Source organism: Cyprinodon tularosa, unplaced genomic scaffold, assembly GCF_016077235.1.
Source record: "Cyprinodon tularosa strain WSP-4 unplaced genomic scaffold, ASM1607723v1 ctg286, whole genome shotgun sequence".
Lineage (NCBI taxonomy): Eukaryota > Metazoa > Chordata > Actinopteri > Cyprinodontiformes > Cyprinodontidae > Cyprinodon > Cyprinodon tularosa.
The window spans coordinates 1,308,140-1,323,589 of record NW_024038992.1 but is presented as its reverse complement, the minus strand read 5'-3'; the positions used below and the strand labels follow the sequence as shown (position 1 = coordinate 1,323,589).

At 36.3% G+C, this 15,450-nt stretch overlaps 1 protein-coding gene across 1 annotated transcript; it reads left to right on the top strand.

Annotated features, from left to right (window-relative positions):
* Positions 1–1,974: 1,974 nt before the first annotated feature.
* dapp1 (dual adaptor of phosphotyrosine and 3-phosphoinositides) lies at positions 1,975–15,149 on the top strand. Its single transcript, XM_038290656.1, has 9 exons — positions 1,975–2,229; positions 6,568–6,690; positions 7,093–7,226; positions 9,123–9,253; positions 12,535–12,582; positions 12,698–12,760; positions 12,871–12,956; positions 14,143–14,230; positions 14,783–15,149. The coding sequence occupies exons 1-9, from the start codon at positions 2,171–2,173 to the stop codon at positions 14,804–14,806; spliced, it is 756 nt and encodes a 251-aa protein (XP_038146584.1). The 5' UTR covers positions 1,975–2,170; the 3' UTR covers positions 14,807–15,149.
* The last annotated feature ends 301 nt before the right edge of the window (positions 15,150–15,450 follow it).

Here is a 15,450-nt window from a genome sequence, read left to right as displayed (position 1 = left end):
GAGGTGTCCTTGGATGTGCTGCTCCCCCAACACACCATGGTGTAGTAGAGGGCACTGTGTTCTTGTTTCCATGCATACCTGTGTTTCTTGTTGGAGCAGAGTTTCCATACAGCAACGGCTGTAAACAGCTGCTCAATTCGGCTGATAAAGAGGAATTCAGCCCTAAATTGTAGACATGAGATATTATATTATATAAATGATCCAATATTCTGGGCTTATCCCTGAAAATATATCGCTATTTCAGAATAATATGTGATACTTTAGGAATATTTTGAAAAGCTGTCTCTAAAGACTTGTTCCTGGTTTTATCTCATTGACTTTAGCAGAGAATACATTTTATAAATATAGGAAACACTGGCATCTTTAGACTTGTGCTTCTAAACTCTTCCAAAATGAGTTTTTTTAAAAGACTTGGAGCATTTATTTAAAGTATTTTTTTGTAGAAGCATTCCTTGTATTCCTTGCCTCCACTCTGGGTTCCTGAGTAAGACCCTTAACTCCAAACTGCTCCCAAGGCGCCACACAAAGGCAGCCCACTGCTCCCCAACGGGAGTCAAATGCAGAGAGTGAATTTCCCCATTGTGGGCAGAGGCGTAGCCAGGAATTTTTTATAAGGGTGGCAATACCTAATGTACACTGAAGGGTGGCCGAAAGTGGATAGGCATGAAAACCTCACGGTCAATCTACACTGTTCCAACGCGAAAATTAACGAGCAAAACATCCATATTTTCTAAATAAAGACAAACTATACATTCCTCCAGCCTTTGCTAACAAATAGACGCATATATTGAAACATCTGTATTTCATGGATAAAAGGTATACTCGATAAAACTCTGTTTTGAGTTCTGGGGTGTAAATCAATCATCATTACTTACCTACTTGTATCAGTAAACATTCTGCATAAAACTGATATTTAAAAGCACTAATATCTACATAAATTGATTATTTGAAAAGTTATTATAATTCTTATATATCTTTGACTTCACTTAAGACTCCTAGATGACTTCCAGAGACAAATTTTTCTCTTTACCCCATATAACACAAAATCTAGTTCTGAAAAGAGCATACACTCTGTATTTATCATCTTTGATGTTCGTATATTGATGTGTATAATTAACCACAAAAAAATAAAATGTTTTGAATATTCCATTTGAGAGTATTACTGCTGCCACCATCTGTATTAAGCAGGGCGTACACTGTGCGATTTTTTTCAATTGTTGCACGCAGCTGCAGCTCACACTGTACGACGATGGAGCTACTCTGACTCGTTTATCTGGTAGCAGAATGAGTAGAAGAAGAATATGAGGCTCACTAGCGTGAAACGCGCTGCCTTGGCAATTTGTACAATTTTGTGCTGAAAGCCCTAAAAAGAAAAGGAGACGGTGTAATTGGACAAAGACATGGCTGAGTAAACGTGGCTAATACGGTCTGTCAGCTTTACAGAAAGAACTCCCTTTCACCCGCACCGCCGCCATGCTGCTGTGTTTACATCTGAGAGGAAGAAGGAGAATCCTTGTTTGCACATGTTTGATTTTCTCCCGACCTCACAATTCCTGATCGGAAGGTGATCGTGAGAGGCTGATAGCCCCTCAATACCCCCGTACACTACATGACGCACGATCAGGCTGAAAGTCGGCCCGATCGAAAAATTCTTGCACGACTGGAAAATCGCCCTGAACAGGGCAAAGAATCGCACAGTGTAAGCGCAGTGTAAAAAATGGTAGGGGTGGCCAATAATTGGCCCCCATGGCCACCCCTGGGCCCCCATCTAGCTCCGCCCCTGATTGTGGGACAATAAAGGGATTTACATACATTTCCCAGTGAGGCCCCATGTGTAGCTGTCTTTGTAACCATTCCTTGTGTGTTTCTTCACTTAGTCCTGTAAGTGGTTTTAAGTGGGCGGAGTTAATTGATTAAACTCTGGTGTGTGTTTTCTTGAACAAACTGTCAGGCATTACTTCCAGTCAGGGGTTAAGTTACCGCCCACCTGTTTGCAGGGTTAATTATTTGTAGAGCTGAACAGATAAGAATTGAGTGTGTTTCAGGTGAATGTTCTGCTGTCTGAGCTGGTTTCCTCCTGGGCGGGTCTGACAGGCTGACTTTCAGTTCCCTGCAGCTGCTGTTTGCTCAAAGGTTCCCAGAGCTGAGGAAGGAAGCGGCGGACGCAAAAATGAGTTTCTACAGCGACGCTTCCAACGATGACCTGAGCGACGAGTTGGAGACTTTGGGGTGAGTTTTTCCATCTTTTTTTACCAGAGGAACAGCGGGCGGCTACAGGAACAGGGACACTTGCTCAGAGGTCATGAGAATTGTCTTTAATTTAGTCCTCCAGTAAAGTTAGGCGGATATTCACAGATTCGGCTTTTCTGGACCAATAACTCATCAGCGGAACATGAACTCTAAAGAACAGACTCCTTTTTAAATTGTCCTCTATGCAGAGCTGGCTGTTAGATGCGCAGCGACCGCCTGCAAATGAAACCACCACAGAAATATGATAATGGTGTCACAGGTGCGCTGGTATGAAAATCATTTGATGTCAATGTGGTCTCACCTACTTCATACTACTTTTCTTTTCTTTTCTTTTTTTTCTTTTTTTGGTTGGAGAATACCTAAAAAAAATAATATTAATAAAATAAAATAAAAATAAAAAGAATTCGAAAGCCCATTTAAATAGCCAAATATTTTGTAGTTTATTTTTCCACAGTAGAAAAAACGTCAAATAAAAATAAGTTTGCTTTATAAATCAAATAGCTTTGAATAAAGGGTCGTCATTTTTTATAAGATTTATTATTTAAAAGAGCGTTGCTTACAATCTAACATGTTTTAACAAACAATGCACGTTAGAGTGCCATCATACTTACATTGAATATAAAACTTAAAATTTTGGTGATTTTAATATTAAAAAATAAATTTGAAAAAATTACACTCTTATTATTCTTTCTTCTTTTTTTTAACAGCAGAGGTGTTCAACAGGGGGTCCGTGACCCCTAGGGGGTCCACCGAGGTGCTGCATGGGGTCCGAAATTTTATGGTTGATTAGACTTTTTTTTTTTTTTATATTCCACCATGCAATTTTTTCCACTAATTGAAATGTCTTTAAATCCACAATAACATGAATTCAACACACTGTAGTAAACAGATAAATGGAGGCAGAAGATGTCTTTCAGTCATCAATGCACACATTCAGCGACACACAGGAGCTCTTTCAATTTAGGCACCATTTAATTCACAACACCTGTACCATCAATGAGGGATCAGATTTGGAGATTTAAAACAGATTTCTCTGTTTTATGAGTTTGATGCCACTAAAGCACACCTTTGTAAAATCGTTGTTTTTTCTTATACTTATTCAGCATGTAGTTGTTGCCCATTTATTATTTATTTTAATAATTAAAAACACCAAAAAAATAACTTAAGGTACATTTTGCCTGGCTAAGAGTTAGTATGATAAAGCTGATGTGCACTGAAAATATTATTTTCCAATCCACAAACTGTATTATTAAAGACGTCAGACCACAAACACACATTAAACACATAAAAAAAGCACATAACATAATTCAGATGAGAACAAACCTCTCCTTCGTGATTCCATTGAATATTTCTTTTCATATTTCTGTGGTGTTGCAATTCGCAGACGGTCCCTGCACGTTTGACAGCTCGTGAGTTCAGCATGGAGGCCAGTGAGAGTCTCCCAGCCTGATGGTTAGGCTGGTTTGGGGAAAAATACAATTGTAGCTCAATGTCTGCTGCAGAAACCAGTCACTCAGGAGTTGTTTTATTATTTGTTATCAAATGCACACAGTTTTGCACATTGAACGGGTGTGTTCTCCGAAAGTAAAAAAGGAAAAATAGAAATAGAAACATTGGAAGGTGACCTGAGAAGGTTTTTTTTTTTTTTTTTTTTTTTTTTTTTTTTGAGTTTAGTAGCTGAAAATTATCTTGCGGTCTTTTACACTTTAAACCTTAGGTTATTTTATGTTGAAGCTGAGAATTGGCTTTTTTATATGCAAAGTGGAGTACTGGGACGTTCCCTCTAGAGTGGTGGACTCTGGTTTAATCAGAGAGGTTGCCTCTATCAGATTAGTCAAATGCTCAGTCTGCCTATAAAAGCTTGATATAGGACGTTCGAAATGAGCAACTGACTTTGTAGAGAGAGGAAAATCCAGAACCCATCAAAGAAATTAGCTGTGGATGGATAAATATACTTTTTTTAGTTCTGTTTGTTGGTTCTATTTAGAGTATCTTTGCTTAAGTGCAGTTTTATAATATTTTAAGATTGACATATTTCACAGTTGAACTTTAATGGCTCATTTAGAAATTGTTGGGGTGATTCTAAGGAGTTCTTAAATCTGCTTCTCTTGTAATTTAGTGGCACTTCTGCACTGGAGCAAAGCTGTCGAATTCCCACCTTTGAGAAACTAATTGTAGACGGTAGTTGATTGACTCAGACTTATTATCCATCTCTGTATCTGTCCATGTTTTGCTTAACCAGGGCTCTGGTCATGGCAATAATAATATGTCCAATAAGGAGCAGTTCTTGTGTATCTCTTCCAATTGGAATGTGCCTTGGAAAAGCCCTACCTGATTTCAACTGTGTCCTAAAAGTCATTCTTAAAATCAAGATTCATATAAATAATGATTAAAGTAGAGATTGTGGACCTCATACAGCAGAGATGGATGGAAGGCTGACTGCTTTTGTGCAGCCTCACAAAAACTGACTTGTATTTATCAGGTTTGTCAACCATTAGAGACATTAAAATATTGAAAAATGATATTAATTTGACATTAGAAGTAAGTTGGTAGATTTCAGCTACTAATTCAGGAAAAGTCCTGTAAAAAGTACAAAATAGTACAAAAAAAATCATAATTGAAGATGCAAAAGTCAACACAAATATCAAACTTGGAAAAAAAAATTAAGATAAAACTATATGAATGATATTACAAGCTGATGAATTGGAGTCAAACTAAATATTTGTGTTTTTTTTTTTTTTTTGTGTTTTTATCATAATTTTTATAAAGCCAGACTTTAATCTCTGCCCAACCTTGAATGCAAATTGAGAACTTTCACTTCCCCTTTTACTGTTTATTTTTTCATTCACATCTGCAGCACATTTTTAACTGACTATTTCCAACTTTCCTGTTCACATCTTTGCTCTGTTGACTGTATTTTCACTTTGTCCAGCTTTCTGTTAGAGTGTTTGTTCTTTAAGCTTAACTGAATTTCTATAGATATGAAACCTAAAAAGTAAATGCAGAAAGGTTAAAGACAATAAAATGAAATCAACCATGTTAGTCTAAAGAAGGTAAAAAAAAAATACTAAATTAAAGAAAACGTAACTTTTTTGCTATTCTTGAAACAATTCAACCTATATGGGTGAACAGGGTGTAGTATTTGGATAAAATATCTCTTAAATCTATCAATGATTTTTTTTTTTTATATTGAGTTAATCTAGTTTTATTTGAACTAGATTCGGCAATATATTTATTTAACTTAAAAACAGAACTAGTTCATAGATAGAATTAGAATTCCTACGGGTAAATCCCCAAAATAAGAGATGCACAATACAAAAATGGGTTTCCATGTATGGGTCCCTGAGGAATGGCAGATGTGAGATTTTGCAAGAATTATAAAAATTTAGGATTTCCTTAAATTGTACTAAAACCACTTTTGGAGTTGTTAAAACAGGTGAAAAGCCTTTAAAACCAAAAGTATGTTGTCTTATAATAGAAAATTACATCTGTTCTATGTTGTTTTGCATCTGACACCTTTTGCATAATTTAATGGTAAAAACTTTGCTGGAAATCCTATTGTACACAATCAGATATGCCTGATAACAGCCAGTAGAAGACTACACAAAAAATATTCTTGACTTATCGCATAGTAATAAATTACTAATATCAAAAATGTATTTCTGTTTTTTCTTTTTACATATTTTGTTAAAAGGGCAAATAAGGAATTCAAACCAAAAAAAAGTAATTTTCTGTTTTGTTTTATTCTTGGATCAGGCTTTTAAGGGTTAATTTTACATTTTTTTTTTCAATAAATAAACATAAGTATTACTATGTATATATATTTTTTCTATCGTTCAGGGAATCATTCAATTTCAAAGCAGGGCTGAACAATTATGCCAAAAATCTAAAATTGCTTTTTGGTTTCTTATTTCAAAAAATATTTCAATTGCTATTTCATTTTTGACCTTAGTTGTTTCCATGACCTTGGAACGCCTGCTTTTCCTGAGTGCAATGTCACAGAAATGTATTATTGTGCGGATAAGTGCTTACTACTTTTTGCATATTTTGATCTGTTTGCTCACAGCAACAGCAAACTATTCTCTCGTTTTTGTATCTTATCTAAATACACTGCATGTAGGTGGGTTTCTAGGGCAGATGTTGGCTTCTTAACTTTCCACAACTATAGTTATATTTTGGGGATTTTACACTGACTTGTCAATACGCCTTACATGGTGGCAATATAACCATGTTACTTGCCCGAAACTTGCCTTTTAATTAAAAGTGCTTTATTTCCTTTATCTGTTTAACTTTTAATCTTTTTTTTTTTCTTCCCAGGTGGTACCACTACGATCTGTCCCGGCATGCAGCAGAGGCCCTCCTCATGTCCAATGGGGTGGATGGGAGTTACCTTCTTAGGAACAGTAACAATGGTCCTGGCTGCTTTGCCCTCTCCGTAAGGTCAGTCAGATGAAATTATCTTAAAATCCTTATACAGTTTGGTCTTTCAATAATGGGTTAGGTGAAAACTGCATTACTTTTCTACTTGGGGGGGCTACCTTCACATGTGGAGTACCTCAGGGATCAATGCTCAGTGCTTTGCTGTTAATATTTTTATACCCTATTTTTTGGAATTCCGTCTTGCCATAACCATTAAGTATGTGGCTCTAATGTTGTTTTTTATTATACTGAAAAGACACAAGTCATAAGTCAGTGGTTGCACTTAAATTTCTAGACATTCTAATTGTAATTGTTATATATATCAGCTTCATTCTTTTTTGAGTTGAATATAATGCTTATATAGCTGGTCATTGTAATAATGTTATATCAAAAGTTTGTTTCTTCTCATTCTGTGCAACACAGAGCAAAGGACTCAGTGAAGCATTTCCATGTGACACGCAGAGATAATGTCTACCGTTTTGGGTTTAACGAGTTCCCGAACCTTCATGACTTCCTCAGACACTTCGCCAACCAGCCTCTCCTGGGAAGTGATGCAGGTACAGTATGAACACCTGGATTTTCACAGACAGGCTAATGAATTAAACTGCTTCTATTTCCAGACTTTAAGGGTTCAAAAGAACTGACAATTTTATGCCTTTAAGGAATTTTATAATTTTTTTTAAAGATGTAATTATATTTCTTCAGCAGACAATAAAAAGAGATAAAAAAAAAAATAAGATAACACAAAAATATATTCACACTTACTTTTGTAGTTTTTTGTTTGCTTGAACGTACCTTCATCCACAGACATTTTTATAGCGTTTGTAGTTGAACATAATGTTTCCATCTTCAAATTTTCCATTTGATCTTTAATGGATTGTATAGTCTATAGGGCTGCACAGTTGAGCAGTGGGTAGCACTGATGCCTTGCAGCAAGAAGGTTCCGGGTTTGAATCCTGGCTGCATGTAGTTTGCATGTTCTCCCTGTGCATTCGTGGGTTCTCTCCGAGTACGCTGGCTTCCTCTCACAGTCCAAAAATATGACTGTTAGGTTAATTGGCTTCTTTAAATTCTCCTTAGATCTGAGTGTGTGCATGAATGCTTGTTTGTCCTGTTTGTCTCTGTGTTGACCTGCGATGGCCTGGTGACCTGTACAGGGCGGACCCCACCTCTTGCCCATAGACTGCCGGAGATAGACACCAGCACCCCTTTGACCCTAACAGTGGCTATGCCATTTTAAATCAGTGTCACAATTCACCTTGAAAACTAGATATATCCCAGCATACTTTGCGCAGAGAGCTGTCCTTGCAAAGCATTATGGGATTTGCTTTCGCAGCGGCCCACTGTTGCTACCTGACAGTGGCGATTAACAATAACAAAGATGGCGAATGTGCAGCAAGAGTTACGTGGCCAACGGGGAGCAAAAAGTAGTGATCATATATCCGAACGATCAGTTAACCGAGTTCCATATATAGTCCCTGCTTTATATATTGATTGAGGGATCTAGGGGTTATGGTGGACGTTCGGACACTGCCACAGTTTGTGAAACACACTTCACTTCTGGTTTCTTAGCAGTCCTGCCCAGGGTTCTGCTGTTACTGGAGGAATTTAATCCTATGTGACTCTCATTCTGGATTATTTTACTGTGAAATACCATTTTTGTTGATCAGTAATCTAACACAATTAGTTATCCATCTATGCATCCATCCATTGGGGACAGTTCAGTACTTCCTCCCTTGGATTTGTCTTGGAAAATCACAACTAAATTTTAGCTGCTTATTCATATGATCATAGTCAAGGCTTGGGATGGAATAGGCCATTTCCACTTAAGTAGTACTGGATGGAGCATATTGACAGACATTTTTTTTTATTTATCTTAAATCCTATATATATATATATATCTATATCTATATCTATATATAGAGATAGAGATAGAGATAGATATAGATTACATTTTTTTTTATTTATCTTAAATCCAAAATATATATATATATATCTATATAAGTTAAAAACATATATATATATATATAGATATATAGATATAGATATATAGATATATAGAGATAGATAGATAGATAGATAGATAGATAGCTAGATAGAGATATATATATTACAATTTCTGTGTAATTACAGCTCTAAGTCGGTAGCTCTGTCATCTAAAGGCATGTCTCTATACTCCATAACGATTATATGATTACTAAATTAGTCTATGTTTATTTCAATAATTGATTATTTGCGAGTAATCTGATTAATTGTTTCAGCCCTAGTCCCTTCCTTTATTTGGATGTAGTGTACATTTATCTGTTGGTCCTCTGGGAGTATCTCAAAACTAGGGGTGCACATTTACCGTATCGATTATCTTGATAAATTTCGAGTCGTGATAACAATTTTAAGTTATCATCTAAACAATAAATAGGCGTTGGAAGCGTAACCTGCCTTCTTTCTTGAACCAGGGACCCTCATGGTGCTGAAGAGTCCATATCCATGGCGTGTAGAGGAACCGTCCATCTATGAATCAGTGCGAGTTCACACCGCCATACAGACGGGTCGGACCAAAGATGATCTGGTGCCCACAGCTCCATCGGTATGACAAGTGCTTTTGTTTTTAACTTATTTGCGCCTTGTTTGGTTTAAGAAACCAGTAAGTTTCAGGAAGACTATTGTAGTTAATTTCATGTACTGTAGAACCGTATGATTAGTAAATCTAGTCATTTACTTTTGTTGAATTTACAATAACCTTCCTCATACTAATACATCAAACCTTTCACATGGAGGATTTGAAAAAGCAGGTGTGTTTATGAGGACATTCTGTTCAGCGGAACTTCTATGTTTGCATGTTCCTCATACAGCCCATGTGGAAAGATGGAGAAGTTGATTTCAGGCCGGTTTGTTACGATCCATGCTTCCCTCCTGAGATACTAAGCTTTAAGGCCAAGCAAATCTCCTGGAAGGAATAAATACAACATGTCTTTTGTTTTAGAAAAAATATTTATATGGACACTGGCTGTTTACCTGCATCAAGGTACAGCAAGGTTTCGAAAATCATGCTTTTAAAATAAAGTGTTCAACACCACATACACATTCGGCTAAAAAAACTGAATGTCTGCTGCTTGAAAGCAGGATATGTTTTCTTTTTTTGTTTACAGAAAATTTAATTCTGGCTATTTGGAAACATTTTAGGTTACAAAGAATAATAAAATTGGTGCAGAAACTAAAGGTTGAGGGTAAAATATGTCAGTTATTTATTTGTTGAAGTTATGATAAATAAGTCCTACAGACAATCAAAACCCAAAGTGTAGTGACTCAGCAATTTAAAACATAATAGAAACGTAAATGGAAACCCATGGTGTCATATCCCAATTATTTTTACTAGAATAAGAGTCAGAAAACGCTTCACTTGACAAGAAAATTGAGTTTAATTATAGGATAGAGTGCTATACACAGAGAGGCAAATATACAGTTTACATTAATGAGGTTGGGATTGACACTTTAAATTAAACAAAAGCACTTCTGGAGAGGAAGAGCACGATGTCAGATATTTAAAAACAAACAATAACAATATGAAATTTGATTAAATAGCATTAAGATTTTCTGAGATGTTTGTCTGTTTTTAACCTAAGCACTGGGCAAAACTGTCTGTAAAGAAAGGGAGCCTCTAAACAGTCTTTCAGTCTGGATTGATAGGCTATGTAATTACAGGAAATACTGCTGACTCGACAGATATCCAGAAAACTTTTATTACTACCATCAGCAAGAATGGTTGGCCAATAAAGGTCATTGCTAAAGAAGCTGGTTGTTCCTGGATGACTGTTTTTAAGCATATTCAAATAAAGTTAGGGGAATTCTATGTAAAACACTTTATACTTAGTTCTACCAATGTTTGTTGAGATGCTGGTTCCATTTTTTTCAAAAAGACCTCTGACCTGCCCCCACAGCCAAGATTAACCAAGCTGCTTCAATGACCATAGTGCATAGAAATGAACCTATTATTTGGAAGTTTAACATTTCTGTTGAAAAGAACATTTTTTATTGATCTTTTGTTTTGGTTTTTATCTACATTTATCAACACTACCAAAATGGTTAAAAAATATATCCTACTCAACAAAGGAAATTACAGTTTGAAGTGGATCTTCATTCTGCAATGAATCGTCTGTTTCATTGTTATATTTTCAGTCAAACTTCATGAAAAACAAACAGAGCCTATCAAAAACCTCACAGTTATAAAGCACAGTGGTGGAAGGCTGATGCTTTGGGCTTGTTTCACAGCCAGCTACATCTAGGGGAGCTTAGAGACATTGTATTGACTCTTAACTCCTCTTTATATTATAGGTGACTAGAGTCAAATGTGAGTCCATCATTCTATAATAACAGAGATTAAATAAAAGTAAATGAGCAATAATCCACAGCTCAGCCTGATTGAAATGAGTGAATAAAACAAACATAAGAATGATGGAGGGGGGGCACAAGGGGTGAGACTGACACAGTTAGAACCGTCTCTAAACAATAACTCACAGTAGCTGTTCTCTGTCTAAGAGCCGTTTGGATAAAGAGCTGGACTAAGGGCCGGATCTATCAAAGGTTTGCGTGTATAAAAACGTGAGCTATTTCACTGAGCACGCTAAAAAATGTACAAACTGATCTATCAACAGCGTGCTAAAAGGATTTGGTCTTTAAAACGTGCTAAATAGCGCCTCTTAACCATTTAGTACTTTTTCTGCAATGAATATGCAATATGGGGCGTTTACACGCAAAAGTGCGTCTTGTGGGGGGAGAACATGTAAATATATTAATTTAGCACTCGCAAAGGGATTTATTAAACCTGAAAGCAATTTTGCTAACGGTATCTGACTCTATATTTAACACGTTTCAAAAGAAGGTGCAAATGGTCTGTATGCGTAATTGCGCGCACACAGGCAGCGGTTATTGTCGCAAGAAGGAGACATCGAAATGAAGCAAGGAGAGGCAGAGAACGCATTTTTTCACTCCATGTGAATATTTTTGCAATGAACGAGGAAACGATCATCAAAACATATCGTTTATCCAGCATTGCCATTTTGGAGCTGTTGGGGGAACTCCGAATGGATTTGGAGCCAGCCACAAGGAGGACCCACGCAATACCAGATATCACAAAACTCCTTGCAACATTGCACTTTTTTGCATCTGGGTCATTCCAGCGTACGGTTGCAGTGAGAGCTGGGATCTCCCAATCTCGTTTTTTCAGAAGTGCTGTCCGACAGGGTCGGGGTTCTCCCCCTGCGCCTGTGGAGCAATGTGCCAAATGCGTATGCGTACGCGCAGCACACATATTCAGCCACATACCACCTTAGGGAATAAAGGTTGCCAAAGTGTTTTATTTATATATATATATATATATATATATATATATATATATATATATATATATAAATAAATATAAAAAACGCGCAAAACCATAATTTAAATAGGGCGTCTCCAACAGTTTTGCACCTGCCACCAGTTACGCAATCACTCTTGTTAAATCACCCGCAAACCATGGTTCAGCCCCTCGCGCAAAATTCCAGTTTGCGAGCGCAAATTACTGCACACAAAATTGGATCTTGATAAATCCGGCCCTTGGTGTTTTCCATGATGGCAACTAAAAGGTCAGGAAACATGGAAAGGATGATTAACGTAAAATTTATTTTTATAGAAAAGGGGTGATGAATGTGACCATCCTATGTATGTCTTTCTATCAGGATAAACAATAATTGTACTCTACAGCAAAGTTGACAAATTGCACCCATCAGAATTCATTCCTATCCTGATTAGTAATTTTTTTGTTATATTTCCATCACTTCTGTTGTGTTTTATTTGTTGCCTTTCAACTGATGCAGTATATCATTACAGCTGGGCACTAAGGAGGGCTATCTCGTGAAACAAGGAGCATTTGTGAGGGTAAGAACTTTGGTCTCATCTCCACGTACTACACGTTGGATTATTCAGCAGTTGTCAGGAAATCTGCAATAACCAACTAACATTGTGCTTAATAGAATATTATGTTTTTTTGTAGAGCTGGAAACAAAGGTGGTTCACTCTCCACAGATATGAACTTAAGTACTTTAAAGATAAAATGGTGAGTATCTTGAAAATTGGGCGAAATAACTTTGATAAAACAATATGTGCAATCTATTGGTTAATGTATTCCTGTTAATATGTAATCAGTTACTTATTTCCTTGTTGCAGTGTGAGGAGCCTATTCGAACGTTGGATTTAAGATCCTGTACTGCAGTCCAGTTCGACTATTCTCAGGACAGGGTCAACTGCTTCTGGTAGGTGACTTTCAAAGTTGGTAGGAATCTGTTGCAAAGTTCTTCATTCCTGAATAGATTTTACTTCTATTTGTTCACTTGTATATTAAGTGAGTCAAACAGATTATCCAGAGAAGTGACCTAATTCTTTTAAGAGTTTTTCTGCAGAGCCACTCTCATGCCTCTGTAGAATCAATTAACAAGACATGATGCAAGATATTTTTTTTTAGGGGGGGGTAAACTGGAAGCCTTTAAAAAACAAACTCAGATTTTTTTTTTCAGTCTACAAAAGATAGAACTGTTAGCCATCAGCTTTTACTTTGTCACCTTTATCGTTTGTTTGTTTAATCGTAAAAAAAAAAAAAAAAAATGCTTTCTTCTTTCAACTCTCCTCCCTGCCATGTGTTTGTCCTGGTTTCCTGTCCTCAGATCTCATCTCTTACCTTACTCCCACTTAAACCCCTAAAAACCTTTAGATAACCACAATGATATGAAAATTGCATATGAATACCCACTCATGGCGTAATTTCCCCTGGAAAGCTGAGAAAATTACCTGAGTTGCCGAGACGACCTTTCAACATGGCAGAGAGCAGAGAAACGATTCTGTATAATGCAAACTTGCATCATTTTTGAAATGACCATTATTGTTTGATTTTATCAGACGCTCGCAGTCAGTCAATGCATTTGATGCATCTTCTTCCTGTAGCAGATGAATTAGGAAGTCTATCTTGCCCAAGCAGCAGGTCAGGATAATTTTTGGATCCAACAGGTTTCTCTTTTCTACCACAACAAAAGCACTTGAACACAATCCGCTGGTAATTTTCACTTTACAAGTTGAAAATATAATCTTTACTAGACCGCATGAAAGCAGCATCAAATTAAAGGGGAAAAGTTTGACTTGAAAATAAGATCGACAACAAAAAGCCAAAACAAAAAGAGGAAGTTAATAGGATAGAAGATAAGCTGACAATTGAGCGAGGAAGAGGAGAGGATACATACAGAACCTAAAGCAATAATTAGATAGAGGCATGAAAAAGAAGGCAGAACTTATAAATGGACTAAATACTTCAGATAGAAACAAACTGCAGGTTTCTAATTCTGTTAATTCTTAAATGTGTTATTTTTATGTTGCAGCAAAAATTGAACACAACTGTTTCTTAAAGCTGAGTCCTTTTTAAGTAACATTGGATGTTTCTATGTTCCCCAGTCTGGTGTTTCCTGAGCGAACCTTCTACCTCTGTGCAAAATCTGGAGTTGAGGCGGACGAATGGATTAAGATTCTTCAGTGGAAACTGGTTAGTTTCATAAGACTGATTCACATTGCAGATTTAATCTGCTGTACAATTGAAAACCACAGAAAAAAATAGCTACTGGTTGCTGTAAAACAAATAAAATAAAACTGTGTTGTGAATTTGGCGCTATATAAATAAACTGAATTGAATTGAATTGAAAAGATTACCACCTATTGAAAAAGAAGGGAAATAAAATGTGAACTCCTTATGATTTATAAATCTCTCATGTACCCCATAGAAGGGTTAGATATTTACCAATCAATAGGTTTTTCATAGTTTTTAAAGAGATGAAGGAAAAGACCAAGATTAAGCAGAGGAGGGAAAGTTGACCATTACAACATTGCATTTGGGTCTTAAAACTAAATGCTTATGTAACATAAACCCACTTCCTCATTACTGAAATAAGATTTCCTCACTTGCTAAGTCTTTTCTTTGCTGTTTTACAAAAACAAAAGGAAATGTGAAAAAACCAGCTGAACGCTTCAAACCATGACTGTTTTTTTTAAGCCCAGAATTCTCAAATCAGCTTCTGCTGCCTTTGTTTTTTTCTTGCAGTCACAGATAAGAAAAGGAAGGTGACAATCATCCACGGAGACAAAGGAAAACACCTCCACCCTCTGACAGATACCACCATACCTGAAGGAATGAAGCAGATCTGGAATACGTTTCACAACAAATGATTAGTTTTCAGTAAACTGCCTTTAGGCATCAACTCATCCAAGGATTCTGACAGTTCTCTAAAGTTTCTGGACTATGCTGTGTGAAGAGCAGCAATGCACAGAAGAAAAGCATATTTAAAAACTCAACTATGTTGAATGTAAATAATGAACTTTATATCTGACACTTAAGATGTGAATTTCTAATGCAGTCAGTTTTGAAGGACACCCTGCAGTGCAAGATGGGACAGTTGTGACAGACTTGTAGCTTTGGTGATTGTAGCAGAGCATTACAATCAGAACCAATACAAAACACGTACCCGACTGGAAGATCGAGTAAAAACTTGTGAAATTTTGAAATGAATTAATAATAGCCATAGTGTTTGCGGTACCTCTATCGTTATTCTGACTTTTTAAAAGACAAGTTGTGATATTTCTTTCTTTTGTTTTACCTTTTATTTTTCATTGTGTTCATAATATCCACTTATTTAAACATCAATGTGATAAACTGGATGGTAAAATGGTTGAAGTATTTGGGTGTGAAACATTAATATTAATATGAAACAG

What these genes read in the sequence shown, in the direction of transcription:
- dapp1 (XM_038290656.1), top strand. Translation starts at nt 2,171, where the DNA reads ATGAGTTTCTACAGCGACGCTTCCAACGATGACCTGAGCGACGAGTTG. An exon ending in GACGAGTTGGAGACTTTGGG is followed by an intron (nt 2,230 to 6,567) that starts GTGAGTTTTTCC and finishes TTTTCTTCCCAG; the next exon opens with GTGGTACCACTACGATCTGT. An exon ending in AACAAGGAGCATTTGTGAGG is followed by an intron (nt 12,583 to 12,697) that starts GTAAGAACTTTG and finishes GTTTTTTTGTAG; the next exon opens with AGCTGGAAACAAAGGTGGTT.